Source organism: Tetrao urogallus, assembly GCF_951394365.1.
Source record: "Tetrao urogallus genome assembly, chromosome: 9".
Lineage (NCBI taxonomy): Eukaryota > Metazoa > Chordata > Aves > Galliformes > Phasianidae > Tetrao > Tetrao urogallus.
This window is the reverse complement of record NC_136822.1, coordinates 12205289-12229463: the sequence shown is the minus strand read 5'-3', so window position 1 is coordinate 12229463 and position 24175 is coordinate 12205289. Positions and strand designations below refer to the sequence as shown.

Here is a 24175-nt window from a genome sequence, read left to right as displayed (position 1 = left end):
AGCATCTGCCCTGCTTTCCTCTGAGGTGCCATAAGGAAAACCGTGCTGCCTGGCTCCCTCCCAGGTTCCTGCATTCCTACACTTGGTGGGATCACGAATCTGCCCTGTGACAGCCACAGGAGCCCACTGCTGAGGCTTCCATGGGTTTTATCTCTGCACACAACTGTAGAGGGCGAAGGCGGCCGGGCACTTCAGTGTGGGTCAGCACAGAACTCCCAGCATCCAGGCAGCCACCTCAGGCTCCAGGTGACCAGGAGACAGCCGCCTCCTCCAGCTGAAGGCCCAGGCCTCTGAGAAACTCCCCAAGAACCCAGCCACAGGGGAACATGTGTGAACAGACAGAGCATTTCCATGTGAAAGGAGGGCTCCTCTGTATGGAAATGGAAGAACCAGGGAGACTGCAGTGCAGGGCCAACATGAAAAGCAAGCTCATGCATATGGACCTGGTGTGAGAGCCTACAAACCCCATCTGTGAACAGCCCTTGTGCTGAAGGGTTCCCACGTGTGCTTTACAGCGTCTTTACGCACGAAAAACCCAATCCTGGACAGCAAATTGAGTCCTTTACCATCATGCTACATTTTCCACAAATTTCAAACCCTAAAAAAAGCAATTGATTATGAAGCTATTTAGATAATAACCATACAATTATATCACGAGAGAGAGGAAAGTAGCGAGAGAATTTATGAAAAGCCAGGCTTACTCAGCTTTTAACGCAGCACAAGTTTTCACTCAGGCATTTCTGAAATGAGGATTTTAAATTAAGGTTGATGATAGCTTGAAATAATAAGCTCCATACTGTCTACAAGGCTTTTATTCTATTAACTCTTGCATCGTGAACAGGATGATAAATTCACTCAGTGCTGGCCGTAAGCACCCATAAGACCTCAGATACAGCCATGCACATGCCCTTGCTGACAGCTCCCTGCAGCATCCTGCAGGCTGTGGAGGCTCAGATCCATGTGACCACAGCTGGCTGATCCTTCAGCAGCCTGACTTTGCAAGCATTCTAAATTCCTTATGCTGGATACGTAACTGGGAAGCGCAATGGCAGCAGCACCTCTGCAACAGCACAGGAAAATTCAGGTCCCCGTTCCCCTGCCTGGTGATTTTCCATGGCCTGGTTACCCTTTGGACACCTCCCAAGTTCCTTCCTGCGGTGGTCTCTGAAATTCATTTAAACCAGGAAATTACCCTGCCTGTTTTTCTCCACCGACTCCATGTGTCCAGGCTGACAAATGATAGCAGGACAGGATGCCAGCCACCACTTAACTCTTCACCACCAGTGTGAGACCCTTCTGCATGACACCTGGCCTCTGGGCCCACGTGAGCGCCACAGGGACACAGCAGCAAGTACTCAAAGTACCAAGGACCAAAGTACCAAGGGATGGTACCACGGAGCTGGGCTGCAGCCAGGCCAGGTTGAGACTGAATGGCCACATAGAGATGGCTGCTAGAAACAAGAATTGGGAAAGATGATGAATTGAGGCTGGGAAACAAAGCCAGCTTGAATTCTTTTGAAATGGAGAGCAGCTCCTCAGACAGCAGCAAACATGAGCCTGCCTGCACAGCCTGCACTGGGGAGGAAGATAAGAGCTTGCCTGGCCCCAGTCCAAGCAGCATGAAGGAGACGCGCCGAGGCAGCCAGCTGCTCCAAGACCTACTGCACCAGGATGGGCTTTGCTGGGCATAGCCAGAGGCCACACGGCTGTCCTGGGCTGCAACATTCCTTGCTTTGTACCATGAGTCAGAACCAGGCAGGGTGACACTGTCACGTCCTGCAGCAGGGCAGACAGGGACCCACACCTCCAGCAGAACCAGAGAGATGGGAGTGATTCACAGCCACTGGCAGGAGCTGGGCAGAGGGACAAGAAGAGCTGCTGGTTATTTCACAGCCTGCATCACACTAGCCCTGTAAATCAGATGAGGGAGACATAGCAGATTCATCGCTGTGGGATTAAATGCTATTTTCTCCCCTTTTTTTTTTTTTCTTTTTTGCTGGTGTTATGCCAACACCATCAAGCTTTGCTTCATCTCCCTCTCATTTCCAGGGGCTTTAAATAAAAGTTTCTCCCCTGTGCTGTGATGTGGGTAAACAAAGCATCAGCTCCTGGCCAGAGGGCTGGGGAAGGAGCACCATGAGCCAGCAGCTGCATGGGGACAGGATAGCTGAGTGCCACCAGCAGAGCTCCAGTCCCCAAGACCATGGTGGCCTCAAGTGGCCCACCGCTGTCTGTAGCAGGTGGCCCATGTACAAACCACACCAGCAAAGGGAAGGACAGCTTTAGCTAGAAGCAAGTCTCCCGTTATATAGCCTGAACATTTAAACTGTTATAATCACAGAAAATGTTCTATTTCCAGGGAAATAGATCACTTATGTGACAGCTGTAAAACCCTATTAATGAGAGGATAAGAGCTCTGAAGCTGCTACAAAATCCACTTGCTTTTTTTCTTTTTTCTTTTTTGCCTTTAGTATAGCTTACAATTCAATTTACACTCAGGAACATTTGTTCAGCGTGGCAAAGTCAAGTTATGGACAGACACCCCAGCCCCAACCAGGTAGGAAACATGTGGGGCAGGAGGACCACTGGCAGCACCCAGCACCTCCCATCAGGGCTGCATTTTGGATGCTCAGACAAGTGCATTTTGTGTTGACTGTTGCACAGAACTGCAGTGCAGTGTCTCCATTTATTTGATTTGTATCGCGTGAAGGAAAAGGCTTTTGCTGTCTTCATGCACTCTAAGCATTTGGCTTCAAAATAAAAGCTCCAGGGACCTGTCATCACATGTGTTCTTTCCCATAAAGAAAGGGCAAGATGCAGCCTTTTGAAGCTGAATTGCAGAAAAGTGCTCAAGCTCTGTGCTGCTGCTTTGTGTTGCTCAGAGACGACCTTGCAAAGGTTGCTTTTTAAAGCAGCTGTCTCCTCTTCCTACAGTTTTACATTACAGCTGCCATGTCCTGACTTCCTTGCTTTACCTGGAGGACTTTGATGGCCTTTGGAGGAGTTAGAAAAGGAATAACATCGCTCAGGCTCTTCCACCCTGAAGAAATGCTCTCAGGACTTGATCCAACACAGCCACAGTGACCTCTCACCACAGACATCACGAGCGCTCATGTGCACAGCACTCATGTGCAGCAGCCCACTGCACCTCTGTGAGGTGGAAACGTTCTGTCTGCTGGGCTCTGGGCAATTTCCTGAGTGTCCAGTGAGCTTGGGCAGGACTTCCTCCCCCCAGCTGCGCAGAGGGCTGTGGCAGGTATACGATGTGTGCAACACACTGTGGACAGCCCTGCGTCTCTGGCCTCAGGACTGCATGCACAACCCAGTGCTGCAAGGAAAGAGCACCAGCTCCCCAGTTTCTCCCAGCACAGGCACTGGTTTCTATCTTGGGTATCTCAGCTCTGTGCAATGCGCTTCCCACAGCGTTCGCCCCAGGCACCCGTCCTGGAGCAGTGGGTGGGATGCTGCTGCCTGTGGGGACCATGGCACTGCTACTGCAGCAACCCCTGCAGCAGCACAGCCTTAGCCAGCCAGACAGCTCCTTCCTCACTACTAGAGGGAACAAAAAGGTATCCCAACCATTTACTGTACAATATAACAGAAAGATTCAAAAGCCACTTCCAGTTCTGCACCACTCCCAAGCACTGTTTCGCTCCAAAAGCTTAAGCTTGCTCCAACAGCACTGCTCATGCTGCACCAGATCTCTCACCCTCTCTCCTCTCACTCTCCACCTCCTCTCCCTCCTCCTCCTGTTTTTTTCCATTTCTGCTTGGAGGAGCAGCAGAGATGAAGCACAGCCCTCCCTGGCTCTTCCTGCAGGCTCTGAATTGCCCAAACCAGTCAATTTGGTTCAGCCACTACACCCCTTTTGCACACTGCTGACAGTCTGCAGAAATCGTGAATCTTTACTCTTCTCCTGACACAGTGAGAGTGATGGGATACAAGTGTTTGCAGCTGGAGGATGCAGAAAGTCTGCCCTGACCCACACACCATCCAGTGGCTGATGCTGCCCACAGCAATCACCTGCCAGCTCTCTGCCAGCTTCTTCCACCACCTCTAAGGAAAACATAAGCCTTAAAGGCATTCACAGGTTCTGCAGGCAACTCTGGCATTCAGGACACACACAGAGGCAGCCTGCAGCAATCGCAACTCAGCCATCAGCAGGGCCATGGGGCTGCTGACCCAGGAGCCCTGGCTTTCTCCAGCAGCTCCCTGCCCTACTTCTCTTTCATAAATGCGTAATTGTGACACAGATTACATAATTCATCATGTTACATCGACATCGGGGCCGTGCTCATGCAGTTTATTCCATGGAGCACTGGAGCTGACACAGAGGGGACAAACTGTACTGCAGGAGGCTTTCTCATTCAGGGCCCAATTCCCAGAGGCCCTACGCCACAGGGGCCGTGACCCTCATTCAGCCCCATGAGACAGGGCAAGAATATCCAGGTGCCACCAATTTCTCCCTACAGCCAAACAGACAAGTCTTAATCTACGAAATGGGGTCTCAACACATCACACTCTGCCATGCAGAGAGATGTGTGAACCAGCTATCGTTCCTGGGTTTGTTTTTTGGAAGGTCTGCAGACCTGCCTGACAAGTTGGTCTGATGCCTTATAACCCATTTTCCTCCAGGTTTTTAACGCCACCTAACATTCTGAGGAAAAACATTGCATGCAAACAGATTCTTGCACTAAATTTGAAGCACGGGAAAGAATTAAAGATGCTATTTGGTTGTTACGAGCTGCTCCAAGGGGATCAGTTCCTGATATTGCATAATTTAGTTCTTCAATCAATAACTAAGTGGCTAGAAAAATCTTTCCTGGTAAGACAAGCAGATGACAGAGTTAACAGTGCTATGTACAGCAAAGAGCACGTGTTGCTAAAGTCAATGACCTGAGTCACACAGGGGGTGGCTTTGGCCCCAAGAGCACCTTAAAGCACAGTGAGGGCAGGGTGAGGCTGAGGATGAGAGGCGGTTGCAGAAGGATGCAGACAATGAGAGGTCTGGCACAGGGAAGTAACAACTGAAGACGATACAGGGCTACCACTCCTAGAAACCTCTTAGTCCTCAAAACTGTGCTGTCCTGCAGCATGATACCAAGAGCACCACTAAATCACAGTCCTGTTCCAGACAGCAATGAAAGCACAGGGTGGAAAGGACTTCTGGAGGGCTTTGGTCCAACCTTCTGCTCTCTGCAGGGCTACCACAAGTAACAGTTGTGTTACAACTTGGCTGTGGAACTGTACAACTTGTGGAACAAACCACTCGAGTTGTGGAGATCCTTAAGCACGTGGACCCCCACAAACACCTCTTTGGTGACCTGTTCCAACACTGCACTAGCTCCTGTCACAGAAAGATGAGGAGGGGGGGGTAGGATACCCAAAAGGAAAGCTGCCTTGCTGATACAGTAAGCCTTCAACTGCAAAGGGAAGATGTTGTGGGCACAGTCAGAGAGCACGGACACACAAGGTGGGGTTACAAACCCTTCAACAAAACACCTAGCAGATTTTCCCAAAATGAAATGGGTCAAAGGCTGAGCAACTTATCAGCAACTAGGGGTCCTATTGCTACTGCAGGTCTTTAGCATCCCCCTAAAAAAGGGAAAATGGACTGATAAGCTATAAGTACTTGAGAACTAGCATGGCCCAGCAATGGAAGTCTCAGATCTCCCTTCCTCACCTTAGGAAGGCAAGAAGTTCTTATCTCCCCTCCCAGCACTGCCACCCTGCCTCAGAGCTTCCCTCCCACCCCACAAGTGCCCCAGAGGTTTCTGGCCCCCTAAATCCAAATTACTGATGCTTCTCGCAATGAGCCAGCTCTGAAATACTGGTGCAGACAGGCATTATGGTAGCACCCCACCCTGCCACACACCTGGGCATAGCCAGGACCAGGTCACGGCCACCAAGCACAGGGTGATGCAATAAACAGAAAACCCTTCACTTCCTCACAGGCAAAGCAGCACTTGTGACTACTGGCATCACCTAGCCAGCCTAGCCAGGACCAGCTGGGTGAATCACAGAACAAAGCCCATGGATGCCCAATAAAAAAGCCAGCAGGGTAATGCACAGGTGAGTTGTGTTAGGGTTGGGTGTTAGGGTAGCTGTCAGCTATACATGCTTGTTAACAGCTGCCTGGGGGAGAAAAGCTCTTGTGCTAGCCAGATTTGCTTTCCATCATCTTAGTATTAGCTGATTTTGTGCTGTTTATACCCACAGACCATCACCACAGCTAGGGCTGTGGGGGCACGGGGCTGTAGCTAGGAAGCAGCACTATATGCTCTGGGATGTAATCTTCTCCAGGGTGCCTTCCTATTTCCTTCTTCACACCGAGCCAGCCCCTGCACAAGCCTAGTGAAATACCAGCAAATGCAGCATAGGAGCTCCTGCTTAGTCCTGCTGGAAGCACCTCAGGGCACAAGGGGCAAGCCAGACCTACCTGATGATGGGCAGCCCTGGCTTCGCTGCTCCCTGCACATGGCCTGGGATGTGCTGGTGGACGTGGAGGGGTTGGCACGGGTGGTTGGGGTATGAGGCAGCCTGTGAATCTGCTGGAGTGAGCGTGGCCACAGAGCTCACTGTTCCCCAACCTCTCCAAATAGCTGCCAGCACAGCTCTCAGGTGATACACAAACTGCACCATGTCCCAGCCACGCAGTGGCCTCCTTCAAAGAATGCGCAATTAAAAAGCAAGTTTCCTATTTGATCATTTACAGAGAAGGAATTAAGTGATGTATGCATCTTGCCTCAGCCTGCCCGCTCCGATGGCAGCTGCTCAGGTGCACCAGCAGTCGTGCTGCTGGAGCCAAGGCAAGGAGGTGTCCCTGCTTGCACCCTGCCCCGTGGGCTGTGCGTGGAGAGCGATTTTGCAAACACAAACTAACCAAGCTGTCATTGCTTGTGCTTGGATAAAAGGTCCGCGCCTCCATTAGGGTGCACGTGAGCTAGAGATGACCAAGTTGTAATGCTGCTCCCTGCAGCTGGGGTGATGACTCCTACATTCTTTGTGTGCTCTTCCTTGTGCTGGAAGCTGAATGTGTTTCCTGGTGGTGTCCCAGCGGGGCGGGGAGGGGCACTGACCCCAGCTTGAGCTCCGCGGGGAGCAGAGCATCATGTTGTTCTTGTGCTGAACAAAAGGAAACAGCCGCGGCGGGCTGATGGTGTGGGGCTGTGATTGTGTCCATCCAAGCATGAGATCCATGCAGTAAGGCAGCTGCCTAAATAGAACAGGGTGAAGGGCGTGAGTTCACAACGCAGGGCAGCACATCGCGCCGAAGGAAGGAGCGGTGCGCACAAGAAAAAGCCTCTGCCAGCCCATCCAGGGGATGACGAATCCCGTAAGAAGGAGAGGTACTCAATAAGTATTTCTGTTCAGCGTTTGGAGGGCAAAAGCCAAACAATACAGCACATTATAAAATATAATAGCTATAAAACACTTCCCACCCAACGACGGCTTCAGGAAGATGTTAAACAATAGCTGCCGAGCTCGGATTTTCAAATCAGCAGCTCTGACACATGGCAGAGTGTAAAGGAGTGGGTGAGGAGTCGGCTAATGGGCGTCCCCAGGTGCTGGGATGACGGCCTGCCATTACCGCCTGCAAGTAAACAGGATGTCCCACATCGGTGCAGCCCCACTGGCACCCAGCTGCACAGAGGGATGGGGTGGCGGCCGCCAGGGCTAATGGATGCAGTCCTGAAGTGAGGAAATGTAATCAGAGTCAATTAGTGCAGCTCTATGGAAAAGAGATCTTGGCCTCTGTGTTGTTAATATTACCCATAGTGGTCAAATTTGTGACGGCGCTGATGGAGTGAGCTGTGTATATGTATGGTGCTTGGCAGTGTGAGCTGGCAGGGAGGGAGTGCTGGAGCTGACACAGCTGAGGACTGATTCTCACTCCTCCCAGTCACAGTATCACTAAGGTTGGAAAAGATCTCTAAGATCATCCAATCCAACTGTCTGTTTACCACCAATACTGCCCACAACCCTCAGTGCCGTGTCTCCATAACTGAACCTCCAGGGATGGTGACCCCACCACCTCTGTGGGCAGTCTGTGCCAGTGCATCACCACTCTCCTGGAAAAAGCAGATTTTTTTAAAAATCCAACCTGAAATTTCACACCACTGCAGCCCTGCAGTGAGCGCTGCGAGTGCCCGGGCCCTGGCAGAGTAGCTCTGGTTGCTGGGGAGAAAATAAATCATAAGTAGCAATAAGGAATACCTGGTTGATGAATATCCTGTCATCTTTGACATGCATGCCAGAAATAGAAGGGTGGTTAAGAGGGTGACTGTCAGGAGCATGATTAAAGACCCGCCAAGGGAAATGAACATGAGCTGCCAGTGGGAAGTAGCTGCGCTCACGTTTAAGGGCGATTACAGGTGGGTGATGAACACGGCCTGGCGGTGGCCACTGCCTTCTCTGTCATCTGTGTGTGACTGCAGGCTCTACGTGCTGGAGCTGCAGCAGCTCTCTGTATGGCCTCAGGTACGGGCTGGGCTGACTGCCGGCAGACCCCATCGTCAGACCTCACACCACTGCCTCCCAGGTGGCCAGCAGAGGCGGCTGGTGGTATGGAGGAGCCCAGCAGCGGGACACCTACAACACAGGGATGGTCTTCTGCCGCCCATGTGGGGCACAGCACGTTACCCTCTTCTCCCTGCCCTGCAGGGGCCCACTTGGCGAGCACCCGCGGTACTTCCCAGCACCAGCTTATGCGTGGCCCCTTCCTGGCGGCAGGCTCGGCCCTGCAGTGCTAATTAGCCGCTGGCTGCTAATTGCCAGGAAGCGCTGCTGCTGAGGTCACAGCCAGTGTGCTCCGGGAGGGGGGCCAGGCCAGACTGTGGGGCTGACCTTGGGTGTGAGAAGCCTTGTTGAGGGCACAGCAAAGGGAAAGGCGTACATGAGAGATGGGCTCTCAGCCTCCCGCACTTGCTCACATCCTAAAGCTGCATGTCCACTGCAGGGCAGGCAGGACACCCAACACTATGGACTGTGTGCTGAATGAAGACAGTCCACTGAATGAAGGAAACGGTGGGACTGTTTAAAGCCTTTTTCTTATGAAGTCTAATAATGATAAGGCTCCCAAAAAGATGGCATATACCCCTTGGTACACCTGGGAAGCAAGAGTAAGGCAGGAACAAACACCAGCCTTAAATTACTGTGAAAGCTGATCCTACCTTTTAACATTTAATGTGTAAAAAGCCTATGTCCCACCACATCTTGAGTGAAGCCTCTGCATCATAAGCATGGCCAATAACTATTGGAGACAATTCATGCCTCCTTCCGGCTGGTGCAAAAGCTGCCAGCAGATATTATCTTTCATGCTATCATTTTTCCCTCTGGAGCAGTAAGTTCAGAGATGGTGAGCATAAATCCATGCTGCAGGCGCAGCTAATGCTCTCCTCATGCAGCATGCACTGTGCTGAGTGGGACCCAGCTGTGGCATGGCCTGGAAAACAGGAGCAAATGTTTGAACTTGCAGCAGCAGATGTCCAGATCCCAAAACACCCAAGTACAGGGGTTGAAGATGATGGTTATCTAATCTGCCTAACCAAGAAGGTGCTCCAAGCCAGTATGGCCTCACCTCGGATCTGCCCAGGTGCAGCCCAGGCATAGGCCAGCAATGGGCTCTGCACCACTCCTTGCTTGGGTGACTTAGTTTTGCTTTGCTCTTTGATTTCTACCCAAAGACTTCTGATGCACAGACTCCCAGACAAGAGTTTCTTTGGTGCTGAAATTGCTCACGGGCATCAGCACAGACAGCACCAAGTCCTTGGTTTGCTCTCCAGCTCTCAGGATTGAACAGTGGAGGTGCTGGCAGGTAATTTCACCTCCCCTCATTCTGAAGGGGGGAAAATAGCAGAGGCCTCTGGGATTAGCTGCCCTCTCTGTGAGAAGCACTTATCACTGCTCACCTGGCTCTCAGCAATCTTTTTGTCTATCATAAAATGTATGTTGACTGAAGATCTCTGGCCTATCCAAACTTCTTCCCCAGCGAGCACAGGCCATGCAATGAGCCTCTGCTCACACCAGTTATGTTTTGCTGGGAGCCAGCTGCTGTGTGCAAGAGCCTATCCTGAAGACATGGCTCTTATATAACCTGCCTTGTTTGAACAGGAGAAAGCCAATGCAATCTGAGAAACCACTGGGGAGCAACGCTGAGCAGCGCGGGAGGGGACCTGGTGCTCCGCGTAGGAGGCGGGATGGGAACAACACAGCTTGGCATGAAAGCCTGCATGAAGCTTTCCTTCCGTGTTGTCCTAGCACTGCGCTGAGCCGCGCTCCAGAGTGCTTCCAGCAGCTGTTTGTTACAGCAGTTTGAGAGGAGAAGAAACCTCCGCCTGCTTTCTTTCCCAGGCAGCAATGAGACTGCATTAAGAATGCTTCAGCATAGAAAAACAGACCACAGGCAAATGGTTTCAGCTTCAACAATGCTTGCAGCTGATAATGTTAATGCTAAACGTGTGGGACACCGCTCAAACTATACTTGAGCAAAACGAGGAGGAATATTTGCTTCCAGCTAATTGCCGAGCCTGTATGTTGTGCAAGGAAACAAAGAGCGTTCTAAATTAATTACCGTCTGATCTTGAAGGTTGTGCAACAAAACTTCTCAGTTGCCTTCTCTCACCATCAAAAGAATTTGGGATGACGGGAGATTTCATGTTTTCGGCTCTGGAAGAGCAGAGGCGTGCCACAACAAGCCAGCAGTCTGCGTGCCCTGCCATCTGCGGAGCTCTTCTGGCAGTTCCCAGCTCGGAGGTGTTTCCTGGTGTGCAATGTGGGGCTGCGGGCTGGGCAGTGAGCTGGGATGTGGTGAGCACAGCCTCACCCCAGCCCGGGACAGCCACCCTGAGCCAGAGCAGGCAGGCGGGATGGCACTGCACTGAGAGCGGCTCTGGAGCTGACATCCACCGCTGCACACACAACCGTGGTGATTAATTACTCCTGTGCCACCAACCTTGGAATTTGGTCGTTTATCATTTGCAGCCTCGTTTATCATTTCAGCAGAACTGCTGCCCCGCGTGCCGCTGCTGCTGTGCCACGCAGGCCGGGCTGTGCTCACACCCCGTGCCACCCCACACTCAGCTCTGCTCAGCTCTTCAGCACGGCCCTGGTGGCCACGATGCTCCTCCTCTTTATGAGACCTGGTTAAAAATAACGCGGTTTGATCTTCAGTGTGCAAAAGGCTGCAACATCTGTTCTCTGAAGGAGAAATTAGACAAAAGCAAATGAGTTGGGACCATAACTAAAAGGGCCTTACTGCTGCGGCACAGGGGGATGCCTGACTGTAGGACTTCTGCAGGCAGCAAGAGCTGATGGCCTCATGTTTCTCAAATCTGGAGCTTGGGGGAACAAGCATGCCTGTGACTGTTTGAGCTCAGACCGTGTGTGAGGAGCTGTGTCCAAGACCTCTTGCACTGCCCAAGGCCTGCTCCCAGCTGCAGAGCAGCAGCGCTGGACAGACATTTCCTCGGTGGGGACAGGACAAACAGAGCTTTCCTTGCCTCCATCCCGCCGCTGTGCTGAGCCCTGGGCACCTCCGGTCGGACTCGCGCCTGCTCTTGCATCTCCACAAGGCTGTATTTTACAGGCAACTATAAAGGGCGCAGAGGGTATCAATTATGGTTTTCAAACAACTGATCCACAAGAAGCCAAGTTATTTCAAGAAGGATAAGTGCAGCTGAAACCATCACGTATAATTCACATCTGCCCACAGCATTCCTGCCCCGCTGATTTGAGAGCCCAGTGGCGGCTTCAGCTCCCGTCCTGCCTCAGATGTGACTCAGGGGACAGCAGGGTTTGCATTCCAGCGCTGCTGCTTCCCCAGCACAGGCTGCAGGGACCCTTGGGCAGCAGGGGCTGCAAGATGGCACATAGCAGCACCCCTTCCCAGGGGAGTGATTTCCAGGTGATGCTGCAGGCACACACCCGCCTGGCGCTGCTCCTGCCCAGCTTTAGCTGACACACGTATTCATTAACACTCTGGTGCTTGGTTTTTGTGACAAGCATATGACAGCCTTGGCACTCCCTCCTCACCCTGGTGCTATTTAAATATTCCCCCTATTATTATTCGATAATGCATCCTACTACATATAGCTCTTGAGGGAAGAGGAAGATCAAACACTCTGTGCATTTTTTATCACCTTTGTTCTTTGCTGGAAAAACTTCACTGCAGTGATGACTGGCAAAAGAAATTTAGCGGCATCTGCTGAAAAATACTGGAGGATTACAAGTAAATGTCTCAAGATAACCCGTATCATTGCGTTTGCTTCAATAGTGCTGACTTCTGGTATTTCCTGCTTCGCACTGTGTGCTGCTCTGAGAGCGTGCAGCAGCGGTGTGTTGGGGCAGGCACAGCATGCTGGCCCCCGTGGCCATTTCTCCATCGGTGTTTCCTTCTAGGCCAGCTCTGCTTGGGAGCAACATCCCCACCTGCTCAGTGCACCCACCTGGGCTCCTTCCTGGCACCGCTGCCAGGCTCTGCTCTCAGAGCACAGCACCAGCACTTCTCCTCACCTTACTCCAGCCATCTCCCCATTCCCAGTGAGCACCCCCCAAGCCCGCAGGCCTTTGAGCACTGCTGTTCTGTTTCTGCTCTAGTGCTGTGTGCGTTGAGCAGTGTTTGGCAAGCACATCTTTTCCAATGACCAAACAAAAGTTGCTGCTGGACACCTTTGCCTTTTCTACAGCACTAACAGCTTCCAAAACCACCAAGCAGAAATGCTACATAATGACAGAATTTCTTTTGTTTCTGGGAGACTGAAACACTGCTTATTCTCCTCAATTGCATCTCTCAAATTGCACCATCCTTGTGTGAGCAAAGCTGCTTTAACCCCTGCAGTGTGGTGCTGCTCTCTGACCCAGGGCTCTGCAGCACTCTGAGGATCCCTGCCCACGGCTGTCAGCTGCCCTGAGTGCCCTGGGCATTTCCTCCGGGGACTGTGCTGGATGTCCCAGACATTGCCAGCACCCACTGGTCCGAGGGGCTCCATTCCATGTGCCTCTATTTTTTCTCTTCTGCTGCTGGTGTTTATAAGTGCTCTGAATACAACGCCCCTTTCTCCTCAGCACATACCTGGAGGTATATGTCTTTGCTGTGTTCCTGACCAGCTCCAAGGGAGGGATATGTTCTGAAGAAGGCCCCAAGCTTTTCCATCTCAGCAAAACACACTCAGAGGAAGCGCTCTGCAGGAGATAAAGGCAGATTCTCCACGTGGTACCCCATGAACATGGCTCTGCGTGCAGTCCATGCCTTGCCTGGCTTTGGGACCATCACCATCAGGTGACAAATCACTGCTGTATGACAGCCAAGCACCTCTGATCTCAGGCAGAAACCTGCCGCAGCACAGTGGGTTCTGGCAGCTCTGAACTCCACTTTGTCTTGGTTTTCCTTTTATTTTTTGCTTCCCAACAGGCAAAGTGCCTCAATTAACTTTGAAATTTTAGGTACAATGAAACTAATTCCCGTGAAATATCTCCATGATGTAATTTGCTCAAAGTGCTTCCCCCATTAGCAGCAGCTTGGCAAATAAATAAGTTCCAGAGCAAGTGAATTTCACAAAGCCAACCCTGACAGCATTGAAAAGAATAACAGGACCAGGCAGCAATTTGTCAGCAGTTAGTAATTAAGCCACGGAGGCTCATGATGGTAAAAGATGGAGCTGCTACATAGCCTGGTTGAAATATCCCCAAGCCAGGTGCTTGTCTGAGGGGAAAAAAGTGTGAAGTGAAACCTCACAAAGCAGTGCAGAGACATGGCAAAAACCTGTGTGAAAAGGAAAAAAAGCCACATGCCAGCCCTACTGCCCCAAACACCTCTTTCCTCCTTCTTTCTGCTGCCTCTTGGGGCAGAGTTAAGGTTACCCACTGCTCTCCTGAAGGTGGAGAGGTGGTAAGAGCCCCTCTCTGCTGCGCTGCAGAGGGCATTGCGGGCATTGCTGAGGAAGGAGAAATAATAGGTTGGCTTTTTTGTTTTGCAAAGTCAGAAACTACATCTTAAGGCTGAAGCCTGTTGTTATGTTTTGTGTTATTCTTGGCATGCCGACCGAAGTGCGCTCAGTATGAATAGCAAAGAGCTGAAAAGTAAATATTGTATCCACTGGGAGCAGCGAGCAGGGGAGGGCTGTTATATTGCTTAATGGATCACCCCCAGCGCCTGTTTGGGTTAGGCTTACAGTAATTGCTCCCTAGGTGAGTTTACACCAACAATTGATCATTTCAAATGGGAAAGAAGTACAAATGAGTAAGAGAATAAACACTGACAGCGTTACGAAACGCCGAAGAGGCGAGCAGCAATCCCATGCAGCTCGAGCACAGCTCTGAAAGCAAAGCCGACCGGACAACAGGGGATACTGTTTGCTCTGTGTGCAATTCCTCGTGTGTGCTGAACAACACCAAGTACAGAGAGACGAGATGCAGTGCTCTCAGCACGCCCTGGCTCCAGCTCCATGGCACAGCCCTGTCTCTGCATGTGAGGCAGCGTGGTGGGCTGGGGCTCTGCCCTGTGCTCCAGCTCTCTCTCAGGGGCACTACATGGAAGAAGGGCCGCAGAGCTCCGCAGAATGCAACAGGAACCTGGTGGCATTTCCACCAAACCAGGGCACGGGGTTAGGGATGCAGCCCAGCTCAGCCTGCTGCCCTCATCACGGGGAAGAGAAACTCTCCCTCATCAAACAAAAATACCTGTTCATTCACAGCACAGGTGGAGGAAGCCAGGATCCCCCTAACCACGCTGCACATGCCATTAGTAGGTTCAGCTGTAACTACGGCCCTGTCCCTCTCTTCCACACATAAATGTCACACACACGCACATGGCAGCTCAGTGACCATCCCTTGGGCACACAGACCTGGGACCAGTGGGTTTCAGCCTGGAAAGAGTTTTCTCAAACCCATGGCTGTAACAGTGTCACACTGACACCACCATCCCTGCTGGCAACCGCCACTCTCACACACGCATGCTGGGATAAGCACAGAGCCCAAGCAGGGTACAATTTATTGCACCACTCACTCAGAACAGACTGGTGATTAAGCACATTGATAAGCTGCACAGGGCACCATTTTCATCTGCCCAACAGATACATATCAGCTACTTATTAATCATGATAAAAAGAACACAAAACCTCCCATGGCACAGGACTTCAGTTGTGCCACAGAAAAACAGCAAAGTGTGTTTTATGTTTGCAGCTTTATTACAGTACAAAAGGTTAAAGGCAAAGCTAGAAAAATGAACCAATTTGTACACGCTTGCTGAATGCTTTTAAGACAGGATACAGCAGTAAAGCTTTTATTGCTAAGAAGAACAAGTGAAAGGCTTTAAAGTTCATATGGCATTCAATTTTTGTTCATAAGTAACACAAATTTAAAGCAGCTTTTCAGTCGTTAAAGCTTTCTTGCCTTTCTGGAATGCTGAAAAGAAAGATGACCTGAGGTCAGTGTCTCCTCTCTAGACAGAGCAGACTCATGCTCTGCGTAAGTTGCAGAAATGGGCCACCAAGGAATGTCTAAACAAAACCCAACTGCCTGGCTCTGAAATCTGGCTAACAACATAGTGCTGCACAGCACCCACGGAGCCAGCACTCCCTGCAAGGTGCCAAAGCAAGGTCACCCAAAGGCCTGCCAGCTGTCCCTGTGCTCGGGGGCTGCAGCAGAGGGGCACCGTGCACTTGCCCCAGGCTGAGCCACGGAGCCAAGCCCAGGCATCTTGTATGTCCTGTGCCAGCTACTGGACTGTACCTTCTTCTGGACGGGTGGGACTACAGGCAGTGGGAAACTGAACGCTTCGGGGATTGCCAGGGATCAGGGATATCCCTGGAACATAGCAGACTGGGCTGGCCATGCTTCAGGAGGTACCGCTGGTGCGGCCACTGCAGCCTGTGCAGCCGTACAGGGACCCTGCAGTCACAGCTGCTCCTGGAGGAAGGGGTGCCCTAGTCCTCAGGGATAGGGGTGTTGCAGTTCCCGTGGTAAATTTTGACCTCACCGTCGCACCGAAAGTACTGATCAAACACATCGCTGTACCCGTGGTCCTTCCACCATGTGCAAAGCTGACAGTTCCATGTGCAGTCAAGCACGTGGAACAGTTCTGGATGCTCCATCCCCACCATGGTGAAGAAATCCTGGTCCCCAAGGTGACCCTTGAAGTGGTACTTCTCTGTGAGCTTCTGCACCATGCCAGGTTCCAGCAGCTGGTTGTAGAGCTTGGAGCGCCTCATGGCTTCCAGGTTGAGGAGCAGCACACCGCTGTTGAAGCCAGGCAGCCCGTCAGGAGGGGGCTCCCCCACCCTGGTCTGGGGGTTCTCGCGGCGGTACTGCCAGAACGTGTGCCTGGGGACAGAGGGGAGGTCGTTAGTAGGGAGGTCATTAGAGTGGAGTCAGTGAGCACAGCTGAAGAGCAGCCACCACCAAAAGTCTGGGCAGGCTGGAAATGAGCCCCCCCCGCCCAGCGTGGTCCCTTGTGGCTGCTGCTCTCTGCCTTCCTGCATGAGATATTGTCCAGACCTCAAATTGTTCTTCCTGCTCTCTCCTAAAGCCTCTTTTGTGTGCATCAGCATCCTATGCTGAGTGAACTCGGGACACGGGATGGTGTGGCTGCTCACATGGCTGTGCATGCAGAGGAAATCATATCCTTCTTTCTTAGGTCAAATGACCACATGTGCTCCACTGCTGCTCAGCACCAGTTTTCACAGCCCCTCCTGGGCCACAGCCCTCTAGGATGCACACTGCAAATGCATGGCAAGGGAGGTGATCCCTGGTCCTGGCATTCTGCTGCAACACCAGGTGTTCAAGCGAGCTGCACAAAATAGGTCAGCTCTGTCTGCAGGACAGTCTCAGGCACTGATGTGCAAGCTGCAAATCTTATCAGCACTTTTTGTTTCTCTCCAGAGCCCTGGTAAAAATACTGAACAAAAGTGGGCAGAGTACAACAAAAAGAAGCCAACGGTGTCAGGAGAGCTGCTCTCACCTCACCTACAGCACTTGCAGCCATGTTCTCCTCGTAGCCCTGCTGCCCAACAACCTGGAAATGCTCTGGTTGGTGGAGTGTGACTGCAGCCCCACGCCCTGCCTGAGGACATCCATGTGGCTTCACAAATGTCACAGCAGAGCCGGTCCCTTTGCGTTGCTCACTAGCAAGATCAGCAGATGGGAAACGTCAGGAACAGAGTTAAACCTGACACTGAGCCAGGGGTTTTTGGTGTCTCTTAAGTATGCATACAGTGCGCATTTTCCACATTATCTGGTCTTATATAATGAGGTTCAGCCTCCTGGAGACAGTCGTCCTTATCTCTGTCACCCATCAACAGTGGCTGAGCAGGCTGGGACTGTTGCTGCACACGGAGGTGAGGAAGGGGAAGGCCTCGCCTTGCTCTGGCACTCACTGTCTTGCCACAGCTCAGCCGCAGCCCCTCCACATGAGCTCCGTGTGCAGTGCAGGAACCGCTCCCTACCGCTTCACACGGCAAGGAGCCATTAAAGCATCCCTCCAGCTCCAGGAAGGAACCGCAGGACGGGAGCTCCCTGCGGAACGAGCTCAGCGCCTTCTTGTTCCTGCCAAAAATGGTCTTGGAGGCCCAAGCTAACACCGTTCCCATGGAGACCTTCAAAGCAGCATCCCAAAGCGGCCAGCAGCCTCGTCCTTCCCAGCAGCACGCTTTGAAGGCGGCAGAGCGCAGCCCCATGAGCGGCCCAGCCCGACTGCCCGGCTTCCTGCAGGGACATTGTTTGCACCACGTACAATGCAGGGCTTTGCGAGCGGCGATAGCGCGGGCTCCGCTCAATCAAAGGCTCCGCTCAGGACAAACCCTGCCCAGTGGTGTGGGCTACCCTTGGTGGAGCAAACCCAGCCGCAGTGGTGTGGGGATGGTGAGCTCGGCCCAGACCATGTGCCAGTATCACCATGCTGAGCTGTGGCTGGGGACAAGCTGCATCCACCTGGCAGCGCTGTGCTTTGGAGGGCAACAGCTGGGCCAGAAGGGTCAGGGAGCCCAGGGACCACAGGGGAACGGGATTGTTGGGACCGCTGCCGGGCAGGCAGCACGGCTCTGGGACACCCAAACGCTGCTCAGCTGCCCAGCCTCGCTGCTGGCAGAGCAGCACACGGCAGCAAGGCGGGCAGCCTCCGCTCCGTAACAGCCTAACACCAACTGCAGGTAGGGGAGCCATGGCATCACTGTTGTCATTTGATCATAGGGAAACTCCGGATCAAAACTGGGCCTGGGTTTGGGGCCGTGCAATAAGGTTTGCAGTAGAAATATTTCTTCTTCAAAATGAGATACCCAATGGCAACATTTCGTTAGCTCAATAAGCACTGCCTTCAGCTTCTGCAGCCCTGGAAAGGCTCAGATGCAGCAGCTCTGGCAGGCGTGATCTCCACTAGCTAATTTCCAGCTGCCACAGAGAACAGAGTTTAGGAACTGCTGCGAGTTTAGGAACACACAGAATTAATCTAAGAGGGTGATTCAATTGGGAAAAAATCAGACTACCTCAGTAAGCAGCACAAATACGTCTTTGGCTCCTTCCACAGCCCCGGGGCAGTGAGCACACCCCACCATATACAAGCTGTTCCCACTTGCAGGAATTGAATCCATCCCATGCTGTTACCCAAGCAGCTTCTGCTGGAGTTGTATCCGCCCCACAAATCACTGCCATTCAGAAGGTCTGCTGTCCCCAAGCAGCATTCTCTGTTGAAAGCCAGGCAGAGAGCTCTTCTCTCACTCTGGCTCTAACGCCTTAGGCAAAGCTACACCACCTCGCTGTGAAGCTGTCAGGGAGAAACACTGCTGAGAATACAAAGAATACATCAAGCATGTCTGATACCTCTCTGAATTTGCCAGGCACTGACCAAAGCCTCCATACACCTACACAGAAAACAAGAATTTGATGGTATGTGGTTGGATTTAGTACCTAGAGGTTTAATATGCTTCCAAGCTTGGAAGCGGAACTAATTCAGCTGTAAGATGCAAGGAAATCAGCTTCTGGGACACCTGAAGAGCCCTGCTGGGTACTCCTGCACTGGAAAAAATTTAAATCAAAACTTTTCTTGTACTGAGCTGTGCTCAGCTCTAACGCTCCGGGAATCCCAGGGCTGTGCAGAGAGCAAACAAGCAAACCTCCTCTGGCCTCTCCCTGGGTGCCCAGGGTCTGGAGCCCTGATCAGGTGTCACCATGGGGGCTGGAAGGCAGCAGTGCACAGGTGAGTGATCCTGGTGGAAAGTTCTATTAATGATGTCTGCGTACACAGTTTTAATTTCCTGAGAAATAAAGGCAGGAGAACCAGAGCTGTAACATGCCATTTCTTCCTTACCATCTTCCATTCAGATGCTTCAGATTCAGAACTCTGAAATTTCTCATTTCATTCAGGGTGTTTCTACCATTCCCTTTCATCTGATTCAGGATGGAATGGGTTTTTGAAAGTGCCAATTTCCCCTGGAAGGAAGGCTCAGCTTTGAACAGCTGTCTCCAGGCCTCCTGAGGAGAGGGAGCAGAGCACTTGCTGTGGGCTCACTGCTTCACTGGGAGAGCGCAGGCAGCATCCAGATCTGAAGGGGAGAGAGGGGCTCTGCCAGTGCAGAGAGCAGCTATGTCCTGCAAAGACGACTTGTGGGCACTCCCAGGAAAAGGAAGCAAGATCTCTAGATGCAGCATTAGAGGGAGTCTCAATGTGCAGAAGCAAGACCCAGCCTTGCACTCACGAGCTGCTCAGATCCAGGCTGGAGTGCTGTACAGACGACTTGAGTGCAGTTCCAGGCTCTGAGCAGAGCTTGGCTCAAGCTCATCTCTGCATATTCTGCTCTCTCCCCTTACCCTCAGTAATTCCCTGAAAGTAATTGTCAGCCTCAAAACACGATGAAAGTGACTGGCAGAGTGCTGTGCAGAGCCCGAGAAGGAGGTGCCTTTCCAGCTCCAGAGCACTGGAACAGATCATTTGCTGTGCCTTCTCAATTCCAAAAACACACACTGTCCAAGCTGTTGCCAGGCTGCCAGCAAAGGGACAAAATTACACCCTCTGCAAGTTGTTGGCTGTAATAGGGAAAAGGAGAGAGCTGTGGCCCCTAGCACCACCCTGCTGCAAACTGCAGCTTCCCAGCCCAGAGCGTGAACAGATCTGTATCAAATGACTCAAGTTTTGAGCAACACCATTCCCCAGTGGATTACCCATGATGGCTAATCCAGGTAACAACGCGGGGAGAGGAGACGGACAAACAAGCAGCAATTGTTCCAGTGCTTCCTCCAGGCCTCAGCCAGGCTGACACAAAGGCTGTGCTCTGCCTCCCAGCACGCAGGCAACACGGCACGATGCGATGGGGAGCACGGGGCCCCTGGGAAGCAGGGATGCAGGATGCGAGGAGCACAGCACGGCACTGACAGACACTGCCTGCAGCACCATGCTGTCCTTCCCTGTGCTGGGGCCAAGGGAGAGAAAGGTGTTCCGGCAGGGCTGCTGTCAGCATTCCTTCAGCCTGAATTCACTCAGCTTTTGTCCTTCCAAGGATGGCTTTCCGTTGTCTTCTCCAGGGACCGGGGTAGAGAAGAACAAGGTTGAAAAATGCTTCCACCCACCTGGAAGTGGATCGTGAGATCATAACTTTCCCTTAAGGAACCAGGCTTCAGACTGCCACATCCATCCCCAGCTCCCACAGCGGGGCAGCAGCCTGGGCACAGGCCAGGACGTTCCTTTGGGCACAGGGCTCGAGCAGCACCTGTTCTGTGCAAAGAACCCCCGTGAGAAAGGGGCTGCTTCTGCTGTCCCCTGCGGGCACTGCTGGCTGCTACAACCTGTCCCCTGCTGGCATTGGAGGCCACCTGTGATTTTCCTTGGGCTGTACTCTGCATAATGTTCCCTGTGGGAAATGAGCCTGCAGGTGCTTTTCAATGGGGAAAACACACATGGAAACTTCTGGAAAAAAATGCATTAGCAGGTGCTCTGCAACAACAGGACAAGCTGTGTAAAACACACAGTTCCCCTGACACACAGGAAAGGCAGCTGGTAGCACATCATGAGGCCCATGTGGCGGGATGGTGCCTGCCCAGGGCAGGGCTGGCACTGCAGCAGGACGGATGGTGCATGAGGGACGGGACTCACAGGGCTGCTCTGTGGGAAGACCCCAACCCAGCACAAGGCCAAAGCAGAGTTGGGGCCATCAGTGAGCACAAAGCTACCCACGGTGCTGGTGTTGGAGCTCCACGTGCCCACCCAGCTGCAGCACTGCCGGCCTTGGCCGTTTGTTGCTCGTGCCCCCTGCAGAGCTGCCTCCAGCTAAGGCAGGAAGGCAGCCCAGAGACCCCAGCCACCGTGGGGATGAAAAGCAGCAGGAAGCAGCTTCCTGGTGGAGGGGAGGAAAAAGGAAGAGAAGGCATTTCAGGCTTTTGTTAACCACTGGGCTGACCGTGGCCCCTTCAGAAAAATCCTTCTAAACGTGACCCTGTGCCCCTGACACAGACACAGTGCGGGGCTGTGGCCGCCAGCGTCCATCTGCAGCCCGATGCCCTGGGCTGCACGGAGGGGCTGTGCTTTGAGGCGCTTTTTATAAACAGAGCCTGCATGTGCTAGGAAACATCTGGAGAGCAGCACTTCCAAGCATTCAAACACTGGACCCAGATAAAAAACACTTCCACCAGGACTTCCCCTGCTGGCCCAGCACATGCTCCTGCAGCCCAGCCCCCTGTGCAGACAGCCTCCTCTGCCACCAGCCCTGACAAGGCAGCCTCCAAAACAAGGTCACAAAGAAGTAGACACTGCCATGGCCCAGCCTGGGGGCCCGAGGCACTGGCTTCTTCGGTTATGGGAATGCTGTGAAGTGACTAAAAGCCTCCTGACCAAATGTGAGGAGGTTTCATCTGCATCAAGCATGGCTGCAGCAGCCACCCACAGCATGCTGTGCTGCAAGACAGGGCCCAGTTTCTGTCACCAAGGTAGCAGCAGAGCTGGTGCAAGCTCACCAAAGCCACGGGGCACCGGAACAGACCCTGCCCCCAGGGGCTCTGCACCATGCTGTGGGAAGGCTCTTCCCTGGCTCACACAGCCCACAGTGTCTGACTGTACTCAAGGGAGATGCTCATGGAGCTGCAACCCTGCCAAACCAGCTGAAAAAACAAGTGTGAAATCTTGCTACTTCTAACTGTGCAAAACACTGCAAAAGTAAGAGGTCAAGCCTTCCTAAAGGAGCCCAGTTTCTGCCAGTTCAGCTGCAAACTGGGTGACACCATGTATAAATGGCAATGCTGTTTGAGTAGAGCCAGCCCTTTGAACACTATTTGTTCCTGAGCAGACAGATGTGCCTTTAACTCATCACCACTTCTGCACAGAATTGCCATCTCCCTTCTGGTTGGTGGTGCTGCTGTCCCTACTGCCAATCAGAGGCAGCTTTCCCAAATCATCCTCCAGAAGAAGCAAATGTGGCCAAGAAACCTCTCCGTGACCTCCTCCTGCTCTTTGCTGCATAGAGACGCCCCACAGCCCCTCCTGCACCAAAGGATGTTCCCCTTCCCTTTGGGGCATCGCCAGCACAAGCAGTCCTGCTGGAGAAGATTTTGTAACAAAGTGCCCTTTGTTGCTAATTGCTGATTTCCCATGTGCAAATGCTAAACCTTTTAAGGAGCTGAGGAGACAGGTTCAGTACCAGCCTGGTGCAGAGCGCCTTAGCTAAAGCTGAGCAGCTTGTATAACAAGGAAATCCCAGCTTCACTGCCATGCAACACAGCTCATGCAGGGATGTGCCACAGGGTCCAGCACTTGGGGTACTGCCTGGGTTCTCCCAGCCCTCCGTCCAGCCCAGGCCTCTCCATCACCTGGAAATACTGACAAAATTAAGGACTAAGTCCCTCAATGAGACTCCAGTAATTTCCTGATGAATCTCCCATGTAGCACACAAATGATGTCTGTACAGCAGTGGCCTCTATCAGAATGCAGTCAGCATGCCGAGTGTTTGCAAGGCTGTACTTGGAGCAGGAAATCAATGCTGGGTGATTACATTCCCGCATGGACTCGGCAGTCTGAAAATGGCCTTGCTTAAACGGCTGATTAGTAACAACTTGCAAACATGGGTCATTATTTGGTGATTAATAGAGGCAAGTGCAATGCTTTTTGCTACCAACGTGTGAAGCACATGCTGCCCTGCTTGGAGGACTGCTGACCAGAAACAGCCCACTGCAGCCTATCTGCATGGAGAGGGGCTGCCTCTGAGCCCCAGGGAGCAGCAGGCACTGAGGAACCCTCGAGAGGACACTGCCAAGCAGACTGCTTGGAGCTGGCCCCATGCACCATTCCAGAAACATCTCAGCTATGCAGCAGAGCCTCTCAATTTCCTGCTTTTTGTTTGTTTGTTCCTCTATCAAAGAGCTTCAGTTCCTTGGAAATTCCTTCTCCACCAAGCACCGGTTAGGAGCCTGTAGATGCGACCTGGCACCAGGCCCTGGCAGCCAGAACAGCCACATCTGCTTCACCATCTGCTGAGACCCTGCAGGTATCACGGCCCTGCTCCCTGCAAAGCCTCTCTTGGGGTGCACAGTCACAGATATCTGTACCATGCAAACCTGCTCTGCTACACTCCACTATGGAAAGAAATGCCTGTGCTTGCAGCAAATAACAGAGCTGCCCTCAGCCAATCACCTTGGAGCTCCAAACAGTGCCCTGCTCCCTTCCAAATACTCAGCACAGGACTGAGCTGCACCCAAAAACCCCATTCATACCACCTGGCACCAACAGATGCCCATGGAAGAAACGGGCAGCATGGGGATGTCTCTCTGCTGGATGGTGGCAGCTGCTGCACCTAAAAAGAAGAGCTGGAAGGCTGAAGGAGCGTGGAGCTGCAGGGACACTCCGGGAAAGTCTGAGACCATTTCTGAAGGTCCGATGGCAAGTGCAGGAAGCTCCTGCAGCAGGAGACTTTGTCCCCAGAAGGAGCAAGCTGCTCCCACCCTGGCTAAGGGAGTACAAGCAATCACTGCAGACCATGATGGGGGGTGGCTCTTCCTTGCCCTTCCTGATCCCTGCTCAGCCGAGTGCTCCTGCAGGTGGGCGCTTCCGTGGGAAGGGACAGATGCCAGTGGTGTGATACTTACCTCTAGACTCTGAACCTGAGACATTCAGGAGCAGAAACTGAGAAACTCAGGAGCTGAAGACAAGTACAGGAAAAGTAACCAATATGTGCTCACCTGACACTCCGGTCTTGTGTGTGATGAC

At 52.4% G+C, this 24175-nt stretch overlaps 1 protein-coding gene across 1 annotated transcript in view; it reads right to left on the bottom strand.

Annotated features, from left to right (window-relative positions):
- Positions 1-15923: 15923 nt before the first annotated feature.
- The window catches only part of XXYLT1 (xyloside xylosyltransferase 1), a gene marked incomplete at both ends in the record, with an annotated part of 35110 nt that continues 26858 nt past the window's right edge, over positions 15924-24175 (bottom strand). The window contains one exon of the mRNA XM_079540035.1: positions 15924-16320. Coding sequence (XP_079396161.1) covers positions 15924-16320 — 397 coding nt within the window. The remainder of the gene's footprint in view (positions 16321-24175) is intronic.